Source organism: Octopus sinensis, unplaced genomic scaffold, assembly GCF_006345805.1.
Source record: "Octopus sinensis unplaced genomic scaffold, ASM634580v1 Contig10816, whole genome shotgun sequence".
Lineage (NCBI taxonomy): Eukaryota > Metazoa > Mollusca > Cephalopoda > Octopoda > Octopodidae > Octopus > Octopus sinensis.
Window position 1 is genome coordinate 455,307 of NW_021832224.1, and position 21,109 is coordinate 476,415.

General features: G+C 36.3%; 1 protein-coding gene and 2 pseudogenes across 1 annotated transcript; 2 read left to right on the top strand and 1 right to left on the bottom strand.

Moving 5' to 3' along the window:
- Nucleotides 1-11,859: 11,859 nt before the first annotated feature.
- Nucleotides 11,860-13,024, top strand: LOC115228584 (annotated as a pseudogene).
- Nucleotides 13,025-18,674: 5,650 nt separating this feature from the next.
- LOC115228586 lies at nt 18,675-18,793 on the bottom strand (annotated as a pseudogene).
- A 515-nt stretch (nt 18,794-19,308) lies between these two features.
- On the top strand, nt 19,309-20,459 carry LOC118761222. The gene is made up of 2 exons (XM_036498968.1): nt 19,309-19,501; nt 19,605-20,459. The coding sequence occupies exons 1-2, from the start codon at nt 19,318-19,320 to the stop codon at nt 20,279-20,281; spliced, it is 861 nt and encodes a 286-aa protein (XP_036354861.1). The 5' UTR covers nt 19,309-19,317; the 3' UTR covers nt 20,282-20,459.
- Nucleotides 20,460-21,109: the final 650 nt, after the last annotated feature.

Below are 21,109 nucleotides of genomic sequence, written 5' to 3' on the forward strand. Positions count from 1 at the left end.
GTGTCTGAATTCAAAAAGAAAGAAATCAATTTTTGATTATTCAAGTCCTTTACTGACATTAGTCTTTCAAAAACAGCGAACCGAATATATTCCTAAAAGCACAGACATATTGATGCCGAATTAATGGCTTTGGGGATAAATAAAAATTTTTTGAAATTATCTAAATGTGTATTAGACATATGTGAGAAAATTTTGATCTTAAAAAATGTTTAAGAAATAAAAATGATATACACATAAACCCCTCTATAATGCAATTCCTTATAATGCCACCCCGCTTATTTTCACGTCATTTTTTGGTTATTCTTTGAATTTCTCTTTATAATACCAAACCCCGCCACTCAGATATTCCCACGCCGAATTATATGCCTTATTCGATACAACGCCATTAAAATTTTTTAATTATTATTTTCAAGTCATATGAATTACACTAATTTATTGTCACAGTCCAGACGTGAGCCACGCCGGACATAAAATACAATAATAAATAATATTAACTAAAAAATTGTGATTTTTTAATGATTTTATTATATAGAAAATATTAATATATCCAAAATGTTATAAATTTTTGAAAAGTGACTCACGTCCGGCGTGGCTCACGTCTTGACTGTGACATTTATTAATTTTTTTAACCGGTTATAGGTTAAGTGATATTAGCACTTAAATTGCAGAATGGTAAATAGTGAAAGCTGTAAAAGACTATCTTTACTATAAAATAATTCCGTCGAAATCATTAACAACTCCTGATAAAACTAAAGGTAATTTTAATAAACCAACTATATTTTGAAAGTGTTAAAAATATAAAGAAAGAATTACAATTGTTTTATGTTGTAATTCAGATTGGAGCAAAAACTCCGTCCACTTGTGAATGGAAAGTCTAATAATCCGCGTTGTTTCAAAGGCTTCAATTATCATTTATATTCGGATTACAGATTCAATACTAAATCATGTATGACATCAATGATATTTCAAGATTGGATAAAGGGGTTGGATAATCAAATGAAATTCTGTGTGAGAAAATACTTCTAATTATGGACAACTGTCCATGCCACATTATTCCGACGTTATCGAATATTGAAGTGCACTTTTTGCTTCCAACAACAAGTCACTTACAATGATTGGATTCCGGAATAATACATAGTTTTAAGGCACATTACCGAAAACTACAGCTAAAACATATTATTAACCAACTTAAAACAAGTAACAGTTGGCATATTGGGTTGGATGATACAATACGTTTTGTTGGAAAATTATGAGACAGCGTAAAACAAGAAACAATTAAAAACTGCTGGAGGCAAACTAAGATTTGTCATGTCAAAACTTATAACACTGAAAATTTGAGAAAAGAAATTTTTGATCAAAATCTATTGAATCAATTGATTTCAGCATTGAATATTAATAATGAGATGGATGTCAACGAATATGTTTCGACGGACAGTAATGCTAAAACATACTGTCATATTGAAGAAGACCAAATATTGTCTCCACTTCGAAGAATCAATGACAGTGATGAAGAAGACATACAAGAAGACTTTACTAAAAAAAGACCTTCTAAAAATGAAATGGCTAATGCTTTCCAAAAAATCAAAAATTTCTAGATAAAGTTTATTCAATTCAAAAACATATCTTAAAAAATGTTATGAAATATAAAAAAATGATATATCATTTAAATTAAGTAAACGCGGCTAAAATATAGTTGGCGCGAATCGTGATGAATAAAGTATCTCCAACTATTTACCCCATATTATTGATAATCTTACAACCACCATAACCTTTATTAAAATTCAAAAACTGCATCGAAGTCTCCATCTTCTTCCAGACCAAACACAACTACGGTCTAAATTAGTGGTTCTCAACCTTTTTTGGTCGCGGGCCCCTTGTGAGTGAATTAAAAAATTCGCGGACCCCCAAGATATTTTTACAAGTTTCTGTTAAAAAATACTTTTTAAAATCCTCAATATTCAGTTTTGCACAATAAGTATTTTTTATATTGAAAAGTGCAGAAAAACTATGTTTGCATAAATCGGTTGTCGGAAAAATAAGCAACAAATTTAGTGCATTTACGCATTTCCCACCAAAATCCTGACAAAGGAAATTTATCATACAATTCTTTAGTTATCGAATGATTGATCATATCAAAAGCCTTTTTAATATTTTCATCGGTTAGATGTGGATCAACATAAAACGGTGTACGAATTAATTTCTAACTTAATTTGTCGACTTTTCACTTGATTCGATTTAATACAATAATAGAGAGGGTTTTCCGTAATACCGATAATAGAATTATTGGTCTTGGACTTTTTGCGACACCTCTAAGTTTCCCAGGTTTTGGTATTGGAATTAGCCATCTTCACCTAATTCCAAGATTTTTTTGTCTTCAAATGCTTTATTGAGTATGATGGTGATTATTTCACCCAATTCAATGGATCCACATTTTATTAAATTTGCATGTATATTATCAGGACCAGCCGCTTTCCAAAATTTTTATGTAACAAGTCAATACTTGATTCTTCATTTTTTGACGCAAAGAAATTAAAAAATCCTTATTTTTATGCATCAGATAGGGATGACATGTGTGCAATTGTCTTGAAAAAGTTTTCGGTTTCATATTGTGTGGCAAAATTTTTATACAAACAACACATATAGAATTTCAACTCCATCTTTATCTATACAAGTAAACCCATTTGGGACAACGACAATTTCCTAAATGGAAGGGGAATATTCGCGTCTTCACTGCTGAAATAATATCACAATTGGAGTAATATTTTACACGATTCCACGTGTCACCGTCCATTTAATGGACCACGCCGTTAAATGAATCGACTACTTTTTATAAATTAAAGATCGTAATCGTAATTAGCCCTCCCGTAAGATGAGAATGACATGCTGACATCTTGCTCAGGCCGGCCACACTTTTTATTTTTTTGTAAAGATCAAGACAAAAGATAGCATTTTACCAAGAAACTAATTAATCCAAACCAAGTCATATGTCTCTGCGCTTTGTAGTGTGGCCGAGTAAGAAATCCGGTTCCGCAGTGAGATCACTGATGACGGCGTCACTTAATTTCTCCAAGGATATCTAAATCATCTCCCATTTTCAGCTTTCGTCCTACATTGTTGTAAGACCTCTGGCAAAGTTAAGCTAGGTTGATAGTCACTTGCATCTTCCAACGAACGAGTTTTTTATCCTGAACAGAAATAGTTCTCCATTGGCTTCTTAGAAAAATATAAGATCGTGATCATAATCAAGATAATTCTTAATTTATTGTATTACATGCAGGAAAAACTTCACAAAAACGATGTCACAATGCTTAATAATAATTATATTTAATGGTTGTTCCAAAGAATATCCATTGCGATCCTGAGGGGCAACGTCTTCTCGATCATCAGCAGCTTAAGATTATGATAATCATTTTCAGTCAATTTAAAATAATTATATTATCTTAAAATGATATGATCGTCATCTGTTTCAGAAAAATTAGATTTTTATTTAAATAAAAAGTATATTTGGCGTGCATTTCATTCGGACTGTAAAGGATTTCAATTTATTCATTCAAAATGCAAAATCCATCGCTAATTTTAATAAGCTATAACTAGAGAATTCTTATAAATACCGGATCTGGTACGTCTCCCCCGAAATCCTTTCCAAAAGCAAATTGCATTCCAGAAGATTCCAAAAAGAAGTTTTGGTACAACTTTGAAAGGCAACATCGAAGCAATAACCATATTTAGGCTCTAAAACAACTCGTAACCACACTAGTCAACTTTTGGCATTTTTATTAATTTTTTTAATCGCTTCCTTGCTCAACGATGTCATCCTCTTGACAGAATCTTTGATAAAGCTACAATTTCTATTCCAGTTATAAAAATCAAAAAAACTTGGTTGTATTTTTTTCTAAATGTTTGGCTGATATGGTCTTGGGCCCCAAAAACTCAAAGTGTCGTAAAAGTTCCTCGCATTCAACAAGAGGAACATTCCATGAACGGTTGATGGCAAAAGGAGTAACATCAATCGAATGTTTTACAAGTTCCCCAAGCTAAACTGATAATAACCAACTACAATGTAATTCCTAATCATTTGGAGCATTTCCAGACTCGAACCCGAAGCACTAGTTTGATAGTCAGTCGCATACACAAACTCACTAGAATGTACAACAACGACCACCTGCGGAGAACGAGATTGTCCCCGATTATATGCGAACAGTAAGAAAGACGTCTCAAAACATCCTCCCGTTCACAGTCCAAATACTTACAAAAATACTCAATCGAAGTAATTTTGTTCATTTCCTTCAAATAGCACATCGCGATGACATCCCAACTCCCATTTGACTCAATCGAGAGGCTTTAAGTAATAATAAACAAAAAACTACAAATATTCCTTTATGTGTGAGAGCACAAGACCTTTGATATAGTCCATTTGAGTACCCCTTGTCAGTACAGTCCCTTCTTCAGTCTTTTCTTGGGAAGGCCGAAGAGAGAGTGATTCCTGAGTACTGAAATGCACAGGTAACCTCCCCAAAGACACAGTCACGCCAATTCTCAGCAGCAGTACACTCATCTTGCCACTTCTTTGAACGCAAACGTCTCTGCCGTTGAAACCTCGTTTCTTTCCTAACTCGACAGACCTGTTCCCCTTTTACCGAATCTTCTATAAACTCCGCGGAAATAAAACCGTCATAAACGGTGAAACTTGGTCTTAATTTGATGTGGTCCTCCAGTGGCTTCAAATGCATTTCTCCGTCCGTAATCTTCCCAACAAGGAGAGTGTGGTTCGCCTTCTTCCCAGGGACTGACATCAACGTCAGTTTATTGGCCTGTACTAGTCTGAGAGTAGTAAAATAACAAAAACTTGATCTCCGATTCTTTTAAGGGTCGACATCGTCTTCGGGGCTTCTTTTTCCGTTTTCTTGGAAGTGGGGGCTTCGGATTAGTCGAGGATTGTTCTTTATTTACTTGAACTTCAACCTACGACTACAACAAGAGGAGTACTAGTCGGTTTTCAGGTTTGATTCGAATGCTGTTGATGTCCTGCATGCCATACGAACAGTTCCTTGTGGTCAGGGGGTACTACAATCAGATTTAGGAGTACTTCAAAGATGAACAGACTCTTGTCCCTTTCAGAGGAGACCTCTGTGTTGAGCTGGGAATTATTGTTTTTAAAATACAGTTAATGTTTCATTATATTTTAGGTTGAGGGCTGATTTTAGTCCTTTCGATTCATCAATATTTGGTTCTAGGGTCTTCTCTAATTCAATTTTTATTTCAGTTTTGGGGTTCTATGTTAGTTTTTAGTATTTACTTCAATATGTGTTTCAGGTATATCTTCAGCTTCTTTTTTGATTTGTTTTAATTTGTTTACCATAATCACACAGAGATCAAATATGCGCTAAAATCTATTTAAATTAATTGATATTCAAAAATTAAATAACAGTACAATATAATTATTAATTTGAACTTATAATTTATTTAAAAAATATATTTATTTCTAGAAAGCAACGAAGAAAACTTAGATAACTTATGATTTTCCGTCAGTGTAAAATAATAAGAAACGAACGGTGTTAATTTTAACGAGTATCCGCAAGTTTTTTCTAATAAAAGTAGCTTTCCATACCAAATTTTTTAATTCAAGATATTTCTATTTATTTGATCGGCATCTCGTTTGATATTATTTCTTAAAAGCTTCTTTTCTTACAGCAAAGCAGTGATTTGATTATTCGTTGTATGTCTTTGTCATTTTAATGTGTTCTTTTTCATTGCCTAAATAAACAAATAATTTGACAATATAATTGACCAGAACAACAACAAGTAATGATTAATTTCTAATTAATTCATCTGTTCTCAGTCGATTCTCCTCCTCTTCGATGGGAACACTTATTTATTTCAAGACTGTTGCCATTCCAAACTTATGTTCTGCTTGCATACTTTTTAATGTTTTCCGGATAACCACAGAGTGAATGTAAGTTCGTGTGGGTTCTTTTAGACCGATTGAGTAGCAGTGATGTTAATAGAATTTACACACAACACTGTCCCATGTTAGTACTAATAGGAAATTGACATTTTTATTGTAGAACGGAAAGAGACTGATACAGACAATTATTTTTTTGGCGTCGATACAACAAGACGACTGCTTGAGCCAGTCGAACTCTTCTAAGAGACGTCTATTGCTGTCCGGGGTAAGCTGGGCGGTTACTGGTCCCGATCGATAAAGAAGTCGGTCACTTGAGATCTTCTCCGGAAAGACCGGATAGATTTCTCAATGACCTGTCGGACTTGGGCTCCGCCCAGCTTGGGACGGGGCTTTGCGGGTCAAGCCTGTAAGCTAGCTTTAACGCGTAGCGTCGGATTTTTTTGCATTTCCTGTTAATTTTCTCGAGATCTTTTGAGTAGTACCATGCTTCCATCCCGTACAGAAAGCTGGGTAGGATGGTTGCGTGGAACACAAAGAGGAAAGTCCTTGGATCCAGATGCATGCTTCTTAAGAGGCGGAGAGCTGCGATGGCTTTTGCTCTCTTTTTTTGACGTGCAGACAGTAACCCAAGTTAGCGTCAATCGTAAGCCCCAGGTAGCGTATGCAGCTAGCTGGATTTAGCTTAAGATATCTTGAACAAATCAAACAGAAAAGTCCCGTTACTCTTCTCCATAATCTTTCGCGTTTGAAGTGGTCCTTCGTTCGCGGTCAGCACATGGCAATGCTCCGTACGATGTTAGATAGTGAAGCATAAAATTGCTAAACTCATTGCTTGCGGAGTCGATGTCGAGGGCCGAGTTATAGCCAGCAGGGCGAGCGTTGTCGTGCTGGAATGCACTCATGGAGCTCCTGTAGTGTGGCCAATTGATCCTTGAGAGACTGTAGTGTGTGAATATGCGTTCTTATTTAACAGTACTAGTGTGAATTTTGATCTCCATTGGAAAGTGGTCACTTCCGATATCGTCAAGCACTGTAGGCTTTTCTATAAGGTTAGCAACAGAGTGAGAGTAAATGCACAGGCATAGGTTGTCCCCGCCGAAGGGTGAGAGGTGCTTCGGGTCTTCAGATGTCCTGACAAAAACACCAAGTTTGTCAGTGATCTTTTTCAGTGTTCGACCATCCTGGTTGGTTAACCGAGATCCAAACGCCGTGTGCTTCGAGTTTAGGTCTCCGATAAGAAGGCAGTGAGCTGTACTTGAGAATTCCACCGACCTTTAGCTAGAAGGATTCGGTTTTCACCTCAAGAGAGAGGAATTCACATAACCTGCCCTCGATGATAGTGAGGTCACGGACTTGGAATTTTTCGCAATAAAAGATACTCGAACCAGTCCCTGGCGTGAACCAGGTGCCCCATTTTAGGTCCAGTGATCGATATCCGGGGAGTTCATGCGACTGGTTTTCCCTGAGCTTAGACTCGTTGACGACAATAATGTCCGGATGGCCGCTGTTTACCATCTCAACGAAGTCGTGATGCCGTCTCTTAATAGATCGAGCATTCACAGCGACGATTTTCAAGGGGACTATGTTGCTGAATTGCTCCCTCCTAGCAGGAGCTTTTGCAGCATTTCCATATCCACTCCGAGTTTAGTCAGGGCTCCTAGACAACGGCGAAAAAATTCCATTAAGGCATTCGAGTGAGCACCTTGTTGTGGCAGGGCTTTGTCATGGAGAGCTTCTGCCTTCTTACGGAGGACAGCCAAGCTGTCAACTTTTGCGTTATGGTGCTCAACAGTGTTTGACTTCGTGTTGTTGTGGGGACCGGGGTCCGGCGACGTCTGAATGCAGACATTAACCTTGGCCGGCACAGAGCTAGCAACGAACTTTCTCAGTGCACTTATGAGACGTGTGCCCAAATTGGCTGCATCTGAAGCATTTCACGGCCGGAGGCTTGTGCCATTCACAGCGGATATGGCTGAAGCCAGCTGTGATTCCAAAGCGGATGAGGGCGTTGGCCTCAGCCCTGGAGTTCAGTGTGAGCTCCCAATCGGAATGTCAGTTCCATTGCAGGAGTATCTTTCGAACTTGAAGTCCTATTCAAGAGTTTCTCGCAAATGGAAGTTAAGGTCCTGTGTTGAGATCCAATGGAGAATTCCCTTGAGGATTAGGACTGAGGCCTTCTCAGCTACAGAGGCGAGTTTATGGCCGCCTTCGCCAAACATTTTGGTTTCAGATAACTCTGCCTTGAATGCGGCTGCATCCTCGGCGCACCGGAATTGGAGTCGGAAAGATCCGGACTTTTGTAGAGTAATCCGAGCTTTCGACGCATTGGGGGATTTTGAATGAAGATTGAATCTTTTGATTTTCCTCAGTGTTGGGTTTTTAATGCTGAGCATATAGCAGAGGCTCGAGCTGTCACGTTAAGTTACCACCTGATTGGGTTCGAAAGATTTTTGAGTCTTACTGGATTTTTGAGGCTTCATAGTTCTCAGAGATTCCATAGGATCTACAAGTTCCGTGGGTTCATAGAAAAGTTGTGGTTTGACTGCTGATCGTTTTTGTGCTTTCGCACAAGCTTTAACCGTTAGAAGATTTTTCTTAACCATGTTAGAATGTTATTTCAGATTTTGTCTGAAATTTTGTACTAATAGGACTATACAGTCAACCCTTTATTTATTGCCACTAACGGGACCGACCAAAATGATGGTAAAAAGGGAGGTGTTAAAAAAGGAGGTTTGTTATTTTTTGTTTTCAACGAGTTTATTAGTCAATATAAAGAAAATAAGTTTTTATTGAGAGAACATTTTTAGGAAAAACAGTTAGATAATCTAATAATGTTTTTTTCCGTTTAATGTTTTTTATGTTGTCGATAATTTTCAATGCAACAGAATTTCAATTTGTTTCGATAAAAATATAAAGTGAAAAATCATAGATGTGGTAAATTAGAGAGGTTTGACTGTATCTGTAATAAATTATAATTATTGACTCTCGTTTTGCTAAAATTTATACATTTTAAAGAAATATTAAATTTTTAGCTACGCTGATTATTATTTGATTCTTGTTTTAAGTCTAAAAAATCTATTTATCAAAAACTGTATTAACACGGCATTAAACAATTGGGCAAAGATAAATGAAAAAATAATCGAAGAATCTGACGAAAAGGTATTCAATTTGATTTGATTCATTCTCGAAATTTGGTTGGACGCACAATTTTTGTCCAAATCAGCTATGGAAGTGTCCAATGCAATAAAATAATATTGATGTTTGGAAAAGATTTAATTCTTCACACGGACAATGGGGAGAAATTTGTCAATGACAAGATTGCCTGATTATGTGAGGAGTACATAATGAAACCTCTGAGGGGTCATGCAAAATGCCTTTAGGTGCAGGGGCAAATAGAAAAACTACACCAATCCTTGAAATATATTTTGTCTCCTCCACTTGTTTGTCCGATAACCTCAATTATAAATGGATTTCAATAATAAACAGGATAACCAGTTCCTATAACTCAGCGTCGTATGCACCGTTCAGAATTATGTTTGACGAAAATGCCAATCAGTCGATGAATATGTATTATACGAAAGAAGAAATTGATCAATTATTCACGGAATTGGATCGATTCAAACTGAATAAAAAATGATTTTGACATGGTTTTTTACCAAAAGAACAAGTATAAAGGCTGTCCACTGCTCAGATGTGGCTGAACAAAAAATCTTTTAAAAAGGATTTGAAAGAATGATATCTCTGTGTTAAAAATTGAGGACGGGGTTCTCCGAAGAGGTAGACTGACACAAATAAAAAAATTCGGAAGCTTTCTTTAAATGAAAAAATAGATTACCAGGGTATATTATGTACAAAAATTCTCACCTACTGGTATGGTAATAATAAAGTCTAAAGATAGCACTTGTTTGTTTTGTTCTAAATAAATTTTTCTTAATGTCTTGGCTTTTTGATCTCTAATTATTGAATATGTTAGGAATGTTTAGAAATATTTACATTAAAAAATTTCAAGTGTTTTTGATTTGGGATGTTCCAGTTTTTAAGCTAAGAGGCAAGGGTTTTTGGAAAAGCAAGCTTAGTGCTTTATTTGAAAAATGTCTCAATACATATCTTTGAACTTTGTGCAGAGTGACACGAAAAATACATCGGTGGCAACTCAGGACTGACTTTATGTGTTGCATCAATCGTGCCATATTGTGCGTAAGGCTCCAGAGAAAATAAACGAGACTTTTCTCTATTTGTACTCAACACAGACAACGCAAGAAGAAATCACGCAGAAGCTCAGGCCATAGAGTAAGTGGAGGGCAAACATTTCCGCAAAGATAGCTGGAAGAAAAACCGAGCTGCAAGCGCTGACTAGGCACATTAATGATGTGAGCAATGGAGTCAAGATTTGGGTCAAGTGAGTACTGTACCTTGTCGAGCACGAGCTGCCAGATGGGATTTTAATGAGTTGAGTCGTGTCTGGGCAGAGGGGAAGCTGATTTTCGTTTATTGAAAGAAGTTCTCAAATAATTGCAGACTGTTCTATCGCCTACTGCACGGAGATACTTTCTTGAAATTTAATTGGAGGTCTACAGAGCCAAAGAAGAGAAGGAAGAAGGGAAGAAAATGCGTAAAGTGTCATTTCCTATTCACTTTGGAAACTCAGGACTTATTATTATTAAGCACACCGCAAAATAACGTTAGTAAAGTTATCTCGCTTGTGCCACCCGTTCCTGGATGCGTTTTGTTAATCGCTTCCAAGTCCCTCTGTTCCTCGATAGTTCTCTCAAGTACTCAATTTCAGCCTTTTTCCAATCAAAGTTAGGTCCTGGTGCAGGAGGGTTGGTAGAGTGATTCGTGATCTTCCTCGGAAGTTTGTCCCCGGGTGGGGGCGTAGTGGTGTTCCATTGCAAGATTTGCAGGAGTTTTCCTGTCCATTCTTAGGATGTGACCGAATAAGGCCAATCTATTACTTCTTATTTCTTTGTCCAACGGGTGTTCATTGTACCTGGAGTAGAGATGTTTGTTTGAAATGCGTTTTGGCCAAAAGATTCCTAGGATGTATTTCAGCTGCATTCTGTGAAAGAAATTCAGATTTTTTATTTCCTTCACTGTGAGCCCAAGAGGAGTTGTACAGTAGGACTGGTTTTACGAACATATTGTAAAGTTTGATTTGTAAAGACGCAGAAATGCTCCTGAAGAGCTCCAAAAACTTATTGCTTACATCTTGAACAAAACTTTTGAAGAACATGCCAAAATTAACATCGGAATCGGAAAGTTAATTTCCTTACATAAACCCGGGAAGGAAAAAGGAAAACTAAACAGCTTAAGAACAATCATAATACTCAACTTACTTTGTAAAATTCTATCACTAATCGCTTTGGAGAGAATTAAAGGCCCACTACGTGAATTTATCGGACCCAGCCAAAGTGGGTTTGTCTCTGGAAGATCAACTTCCGATGCTGTTTGGAGCCACAAATGGATGTGTGCTTCATGCCAAAAATATAAAGAAGAGTACCACATAATGGAAATCGACCTATCTAAAGCATTCGACTCAATCAGTAGAATTAAGATGATACAAATATTAACGCCACTACTCGACGAAGATTGCATCAGAATTATTCGTTACCTACTCTCCTCCACTCAACTATTTATCCAGCTCGGAAAACAGAAATCCAAAGTATTTGAAACAAACAAGGAAACCCCCCAAGGAGACGCCTTATCCCCGGTCTTATTCATCGTATATCTGGAGGCGACCCTACGAAATGTCAGGAATAATATCCTCAGAAATATTACAGAAGTCATCTTTGCAGATAACATAGATTTCACGGCAACAGACCCCCAACTAGAAAGTACTATGGACAAATTGGCCTCAGAACTTAGTTAGGGAATTAATTAGTTTCTTTTTATTAATAAAAAATATTTTTAGAATAGCCGCATTATATTGATTATATAAAGTATTAACAATTCAAATGGACTTGAGCAATTTATTCCAACAGTATGGTGATCTAATTGCTAAAACCCCAAACAAGATCACAATAGTGGGATGTGGGCAGGTGGGGATGGCCTGCTGCTTCTCTCTCATAATGCAGGCAAGAGTGGAATAGTCACATTCTAGAAAATTCCAAGCGAAATTGTTTTGATAGATATTCCTCAGTGTGCCACTAAAATGGAGGGTGAAGAAATGGATCTTAAACATGGAATGGCATTTTTCCCCGGCTGCAGTATATCCGCCAGCACTGGTTAATGTGTGGATGGATGAGTAGATTACTCCAAGACTGCCAATTCGCGGATTTGTATCATCACTGCCGGAGCCAGGCAAATTGCGGGAGAGTCACGAGTCGACTTGGTCGGAAGGAACGTCGCTATTTTCAAACGTGATATTTGTTAGCGATTTCGCAGAAATAGTCCCAAATCTGGTCCGATACAGTCCTGACTGTATTCTGCTGGTCGTATCTAATCCAGGTAGTTATATGGCCATTTTGTAGTCGACATATTAACCTACGTTACTTGGAAGTTGAGTGGACTTGCCAAATCGCGAGTAATCGGGTCGGGAACTTCGCTGGACTCCTCTCGACTGCGAGTCATGTTGTCCGAACACTTCAAAGTTTCACCCTTTAATATTCATGTCTCCATCATCGGGGAGCACGGGGACTCGAGCGGTAGGCATGTTTGTTTATTCAAGTTCCCGTTTGGAGTACTACCTCGATCTGTGGGGTTCTTCTCAATGACCTGGAAATGACTCAGGATGAGAGGAACAAAATTTACAGTCTTCACGGCGACGTTGTTAAAAGGTATGGGAAGAACATGACAATAGTGCTTACGAAATAATACAACGGAAAGGGTACACCTCCTGGGCTATTGGAGTGTGTGTTGCTGCTATTTGTAGATCAATAGTGTCTGACTTGAACATTGTCATTCCTGTGTCAGTCCACTTTAACGTAGTAGCTGTTTTTATTTGGCTAAGATATACCCAGAAATAAACTCGGTAGCTTTCCTGTCTATGCCATGTGTCATTGGAGCGGGGGGAATCATTAAGTTGTCAAACTCAATTTGAATAATGAAGAAATGACAATCCTGAAGAAGAGTGCCGATCTAATGGAGCAAGTCATTAAAAGTATATCACCCACTCTATAGTCTAACTATTAAATACTACTAATACATTGAAGGATAACAAGCTAAAAATAAATTTAACTAAATGACGTTTTCTTTTTCTGTATTTTGATTAAGACTCAATAATCTCTTCATTATTTTGTCTCCCAGGGTTATCGGTGAGTGTAGCCGGAGTATCTTATGTTTAATGACTTCACATATTTTCTGAAGTTTGATGTCACAGGACCATTTATGTAAAAACAATTGGAGCTACCTTGACACTCGCATGGAATATCATCTCCAATTCCTTTGCCAAGAGATCATATTTTATTAGCTTTTCTAATTCCAATTGTTGTAAGTTTTCTGTTGACGTTTTCTTCACTTCAAAAAAGAATAGACGGTCATGTTTCTTATCAAACATAATAGATCCGGCTTATTATCTCCAAGAATTGTCTTGAAGAGTGTTCACTGCCCGATTCTGAATCTATCTGACGTCAATAAGACAAAATCTCCGGAATCTGATGGACAAGAATTGTTTGAGCATCGCAATTTTTTTCCGTGTTGGGTTGAAGATCTGCTAGGCCCACAAATGCCGCCGCTGGGAAACTGTTGACGAATACGGCTTCCACCCTCTCGCTTCCCGTCGGATTGCCGGTCGTGCCCCTCGACACAGAAAACTCAACGTTATCATACAGAGAGCCCTAGCTTTCGCGTGTGTCCCGTCAATCCTCGAACCAATTGGACTGAATATAGGAGACGGCAAATGCCCAGACGGGCTGTCCGCGTTTTCATACGAGCCAAGGAAATTCCTTATTTGGATTCTACTTGTTCAGACACATTTTTGCGCGGAAATCTCGCCCAGTCACCTGTCGATCCTGGGCACGCGTCAGGGCAGGACAAGAATCACAGGATTCTCAAGTACGACCACCTTTCAAACTCGATGTCCAATTGCTTTGGAGTCCTCCAGCATTTTCTGCCCCAAAACGGTTCGCTTTCTTGCTCCTTTGGCAGACGACTCGAGAAAGTCACCTTAGCTTTTGGACAGTCTATCGATCGCTGTGATCCGTGGAAATGGCTTTGCTATTAGCAAGGGTAGTCGAGCGTCTAGGTAAAGCCTTTAACTAGTTTCTCATTTTATCTAAAAAATTGTCAAACATTTCGCTATATCAATAATCCAATTTTAAAAGAAGTCAACAAATCAATTACCTCTTTTAACAAATTCATTCGTCACTAATCAACAGCAAATTTAATCCCAATCTACCTCGTAACAAATTTATCTGTAAAATAAGATAAATAAACCAGAAATAAACAGAGTAAGTAAATAATCACACTTGCTCGTCTAGAAATACACAAAACCAACCGTATTTGTTAGGATCGAAATTATCGAATTTAATCTCCAAGATAAAATCCCTAAATGAGTGGTACATCAGCTTGTTCTATTGATTAGCGTCGACTTTCATATTGATTATCAAATTCTCAATTTATAAATGTAAGCTTTCATGTATTAGGTCTCACAAATAACGATTTTAACTATTATAAAACCTACCTTTTACAACATTCACAATTTATCAATGACAATTTAAATCCTTTGGGGACTATTGGTTTGTATTCTTAGATCAGCTTTCATGGGAACCAACTCGAAAATGTTAGCAGGTAAAAGAGTGCGTGTTAAAAACATAGTTGAATTATTAAAACTATAAACGAATATACTAGTTGTAGCCTTGATGTTTTAAAGTTATTTGACCTGCCGATATGTTAGCAAAATAAACGCGGTTTTTCGTAGGCTATAAATACCGATTTTACGAAAGATTATTAATGTCGGAACAGGAGAATTGTAAATGCAAGAGGATTCCATGTACATGTGTAAAACAAGAAAGCCCCTGTACTGAGTTTGAATTTATCTTGCCCAGGGTGGGAAACGACTGACAATAATCGAAATGAAACACAATCGACTAGATATTTTGATTTCAATAATCAAAGTTATCCGACTGGGCCGAACGATTCAAATTATTTTCAAAATTCGTATTCTCAGCATTGGACCCAGAATTTCCAGAATTGTTATTCTCCGCAATGGAACCAGCAATGGAACCAGAATTTTCAACACTGGAATCAATTTTGGAGAATAAAGCCAATTCGTTTATTATTTCAAATTATTTTTAGGTATCATTGACATTTCAGACTCATACGAAAAGTATTGGAGAGAAGCAATGCTATCACAGTTTGATTTCGATATTGAAGTTAAACCAAATGCGGGTTGTAAGAATTATATTTACAAAAAAAATGAAAATGGTTAGTTTTTATCAGTTTTAAATGATATTTAGATAAAAAGAAAGATGACCCGGGTAAATTTAATAATATTAATTAAACCTATTTAGACAAATCCTCCGGTTTTCTGCGTTGATTGGCTTCTTAAATAATGGCTGTTTCTTTTTTGCTTTCTTTTCCTAATACATGCTTTGACCTTTGAGTAGTATTTACTTTGATGATGATCATGAATTTAATAATAATATAAAAATCGATTAGAGTAGATATTGTATTTAAATATTAAATTGACTGTGAGTTTAATGCATTTTTTAAATAACTCTATACCATTAACGTCAAACAAATCAAATTACTACAGAACTACATTTTTACACAGTTGGAGTGCAAAAAAGCACTCAAGCCCTTTAACGAAATCGTGTCCTTAATTTGAATACAGAGGGGAATTGAGATTCCATGTTATTGTTTTCTTCAGTTATGGCGTTATAACTCCAAAAGCCAAAAAATTCAAAATCTTTATAATTTTTATTTCAAGCTAACTATCTCCCCACTCCGTTGATAAGCTTCATGAAATAATTTCTACCTTTTTTGAAATACGAAATTATAGCTTTCATTTAGAGATAAAAACCAACTTCGTTGTTTAATATCATGCAGCTGTATTGAGTTTTTGTATAAACAAAATGTGAGAAAATTTAAATATAAACTTAGCATATCTCCTTATGTGCCAAGTGCAATTCACTAAAATAATTCGCTTTTACGTTGTCGAAAGCATGTCGTTCAAAATCTGACATTAGTAGCGAACATCAAAAAGCAATATACCTAGATATTTCCTTGGATCTCCCTTTTTTCTCTTAATTATGTCTACTTTTTTCTACTAGAGCAACTGTGTGGACTTTTCTAGATTAATTTAACTCCTTGCTACGATAAAATCAAAGATCTAAAATAATTGCTTAAAAAGTATTTATTGAACGATTCCTTTGATAATGATCATAGACATAAATCCTTTTTTTTTCTTTCTGTCACTTTCTCTGTTTCTTTTGGTGGTCGAAAATGGATGAAGTAGACTGGGTCTGAGTGGATCACGAATGTAGTGATTAAAGTAAATAACCTGAAACTTTGAAAACATATAATACCTCTTACTTATACTTAGCTATCTTTTCGCGATACTTGTTGAATATATGTTTGTGCACAAATTCTGAAGCTTTGAACTTTTGAAAAATCTTTGGTTGATCGGGAAGCTCATTGGAAAAAAGAAAAATGACTCCCGGGAAACCAGCTGGCTGTACCAGAGGGTATCAATAACAATCTTGCAAGGAAACTTGTTTGCTATCTGCGGTGCGGCCACTGGCGAATTCTGATTTACGAGTTTTCACACAGAGAAGTAAATAAAATTGAATATGAATTTCGAAAAAGATATTTCACTGTCAAGAATGAGATTATCAGAAAAGTCATTCGAAATTGTGAAGTTTGCAAATTTTCGCGTCTTTTAAAACTTCAAAAAATTTGTTTAATTGTAAATTGGGGATATAAATCACCATCCGTTCGCTTCTTGTCCAAATGAACGTTTTCAAATAGACATAATAGATCTGAAAAGATTTTCAACATTAATTTAAAATTTTTATCATGTAATTCGATTTTGAATCTAAATCTAAATTATTCCCAGTCAGACAATATGTTTCCAACTGCGAAGAGATTTAATTTCGAAATCAACCCAATTGATGAAAATTCAAGTTATTACAAAGCTATGAACAGGAGAATGAATGTTCATAATAGTAAGTATACTTTTAGTGTGGGAGATAAAGTACAAATTAGAAATATTAATAAATAGGTTCGGGTTAAAAAGGACTTTGGAACAAATCCTTCATTGCGACTGGATAAGTTTGAGTCTCCATATTATTCTGCCTCAGAAATAATTAATATTTTATCGAATAATCGCGTGGAGGTAGTTTTAGATATTTTAATTTAATAGATAAAAATTCGAAAGGAGAAATATCAACTGTACTAATGACTACATTAAAAAATAGTTAGCTAAATTTTATTCTCTGTGGTTTTAATAAAATGAAATTAATTGAAGTTAATCTTAGTTCAAGGTTGATGTAACAGGCTGCCCATAGGTATTGCGTGGCCGATGTAATATTAAGTTTGAATACTTAATGACTCGTATTTAACCTTCTTGGTCGCTTACTGTTAATTTTCGATGTTACGGCAAGCGGCGTAAATCGATTTAGCGCGATCGTTCTCAATCCGCTATCACACAGAAACGGTGACATTTAATATTTTTAGCGTTATTTTAGAATTTTAAACATGTCCTTTCTAAAATGTTTTCCCCTATATATACAATAACAGGTTTTGTCCAAAATGTGGCAAAATATCAATCTATCGTGTGTATCTTAAATGGCGAACCTGTACAGACATCCTCAAGGCAAATAAAATATAAATTAACTAAAAAATCTATCAAATGTATTGTTATTGATGACTGATTATACCTCAAAATCAAAAGATTTCAAAAAACTAGTTATTTTCATAAATAATGAAAATGGAATGGAAACTATTAAAGATTCTATTCATCGATATAACCTTTCTAGAATTTGTAAACTCGACAGGATTATTTACACTCTTATTTTACAATAAAGCGGAAAATTATAGAACAAGTCGTCAAGAATGCTCAATTTGCAAATTTTCTATTCCACTTAAAGTATAAAATTAATGCAGGCTATAAATGGATATTTACCGGCTATAATGGATGTTAAAGTAAATATGAAATCGATAAAGCAGCTAAAAATAAATCTCTACTGTTCAAATTAAACGGATGAATAAAAAAAATGAACTTTCATAAATCGAAATACAATTTTTCAATTGGAAATGAAATATGTTTTGCAAATAATTGATAGGCTTGACTTTTAAAGACTTGCTGCTAAGATGCGATAGATTGATGGAATGGAGTTTGTATTAGGGTTGCCACAAAAGGAACTCCTAAATAATCCCAAAGGGATATGTTTCAATATTTCCTATTCCTGTGTTTAGTGTTGAAATTACATTTCCACGTATAAGGTTTAGTTCCTGGGGAATAAGTGTAGAAGTTAGGATAAGTCACCATTTTTCTTTCTGAATTTGCATAATTTCCAAGCACAATGAACTATAAATTTACTGGGGCCCTTAAAGATGTCACCAATGACGTCAATGATTCTATCTAAAATTGGACGGACAAATCTATGCAGGAGATACGTTTTTTCAAACAAAAACAGAGAAAATCCACCTCAAGAGAGTACCTATGTTAACCAAAATGTTTACACATATCATCCACCGCCACTTATGATCAAGACTTTCCGGCTGGCGAACCCGCCGATGTGACTTATAGATCTCATCAAAATCAAGTGAAGTAACAAATCTTGTTCTCAATTTCAATAAGAAAGTGGTCGAAATTAACAAATATATTACAGTACGACACTGTTTGTTCCCCAGCAGTCACCTAGCAAAGTACTAGAACAGCCTGTAATCGCTTAACTTCTGTGTTCAGATGGGAACGGGTATTTACGACTAAGTGTGATCGTAAGTTTTTTTCGTTTTAATCACTGGTCCGGAACATATGGACTGCCAAAAATTCAATATTGTAAAATTTTATGGAAAAAGTTAAGAAAGAGATTAAAAATATTCTAGAAAATATGACTTTTAACATAATTATAAAATTAGATAACATTTAATAAAATAAACATAATGAATCGTGGTGTGTTCCGACAGTGGGTTTTCTGTGAGTATTCAAATTTACCGTAGGCGACTGAGCTATTAAAGTACCCCGCAGAGTATACGAACGACTCCCTCATCTTAGCCCGTCTAGTAGAATATATGTATTCCTAATATCTCACGTTAAGCTCAAACTCTCCCACAGTCGAATTTGAATGCAACGACGAAGCCTTGGTTTTGGTCGTCGATTATATTTCCGGTTGTTTGAAAGACTCTATTTAAGCCAAATATAACTCAGAATCAGATATTGACAATTTCAAAGCGGCATTAATAGAACTCAACAACAACGTGGAGAATGTTTGTTTGATTTTAATATCCTATAGATCTATCAATTGCTCATGGCAATGGCTTTGTGGGAATGTGATGAAAAGTCTATTAACGAGTTATCGGAGGCTGCTGTTTTGTCGGGAAATGGACAAGTGCTTATTAATGTACTGAAGCACATCTACCCCGAGGATCAGGCCACTAATCGACCTGATCTTGCTAAAATCATTGGGTTTTCTGACACGATTTTACCACAAGGTTAAGTACCGGTCCCTTTGACCACAAAAACAAAATTTAAATTAAAAAAATAATTAATTAAAATATATTAAATATAATTTAATAAATAATTAAAATATATTAGATGACAAGACATTTGTAAGAACATACTTATTCCGTTACTATTGTCGCAGGATAGACCACCAGGCACACGATTTGTCCCCTACAATCACAAGTTTATCTTCCTCAATGTCGAATTTCTACGAAAAGACATCCAAACAACTCGAATCTTTGAAAACCCGAATTGATTCTTTAAAAAATGCCCCATCAGACAGTTTTAAATCAGTTCTTGTCGACTTGGAGTCAGGAGAGGACTTGAAGACAATCATTTCGAAGACATTCACCGACAACAATCAGTTGAGTCCCCTCGAACGTCAACTGACCACGTTTTTCCTGTGCTGTCGTCGGTTTGTGAGTCAATTGGCCATGTCCCGGGATTTCGAATCAGTCAAAAATTCAATTTTGTGGTCCCTCGGTGAGTCCCTTCAAGGGATCCCCTCAGGAGACACAATCTCCCTGCCAAGCTCACTCAACAATCTCTTCAACGTGATCGAAGCCACCCCCCAACAAGGGATGTTGAATATAATGAGGGAAGAACTGAGGACAATTGGATTGAAGGTCGATCAGTTGTGTTCCGACAAAAAAGTGGACATTTCCAATATTTTTAGTCCTCGACTCCTCAATGTGAGCCCCAGGCAATGGACGAGGGGTTGGTCGACAGCAGTCCTGTTAAGAGGGTTCGCCAGAATGACGAGGAAGTGAGTCCCCCCAAACGGATTACCGCCAATGTTGTTGCAAAAGCACGCAAAGTTCGTTTTTTACTCAAAAATTGTGCAACGAAGATATTAAACGACAGCGAGGGTTATCGAAATGGGGGGACTAGTCACGTTCCTTGTCGATAAATATGACTGTTTTATTGGTTAAGTGTTAAATATCAACATTTTTCGGGCAGACATTAAATTACAAAACTCATCAAGGGACTATTTTCCATAACAGTCAGTGTCGGTTGTGCAAAATCATATTTTTTGAATCCCTTTCGCTAGTCTTTGACTTCTTAATTATCCAAAAAGTCACTGGCATTAACACAATTATCTATTAAGCCTATACGATTTTTCAATTTGGTGGATTAAGTCAGGCGTAAACCTTTTTTTCAATTTAGTCTAGGAGAAATGATTGTTAGCTTGATTGTCCTAGGAAGTGAATCTATGCTTTAGCTGGGTGTATGGATGTGGTAGAACTTAACAACGATCGGACCTGTCTTTACCTTCCCTACAGATGTTCTAGCTTTATATGCCTTTGCAAATTCTATGAACGCAGAAAAGATCGATCAAAATATTCTGCCTTTTGCAACTGGCTATTTTTCAAGTTCTCCTTTGCGCCAAAAACGGCAATCATTTAAATCGCTGCTAATCATGTCATCTTCTCAAGCCATAGTTCCCGCTATTTCAACTATTACAGTAATTGGTATGGCTTCTTTAGTTACGCTTTCGTAACTCAAGCAGTTTATCGACTAACAAAAGGAAATGTTTCTTATCCAGGTAAAATCGATACATTAACCTTTTTATTCTCTTATTTTTCTGATCAGCAGCT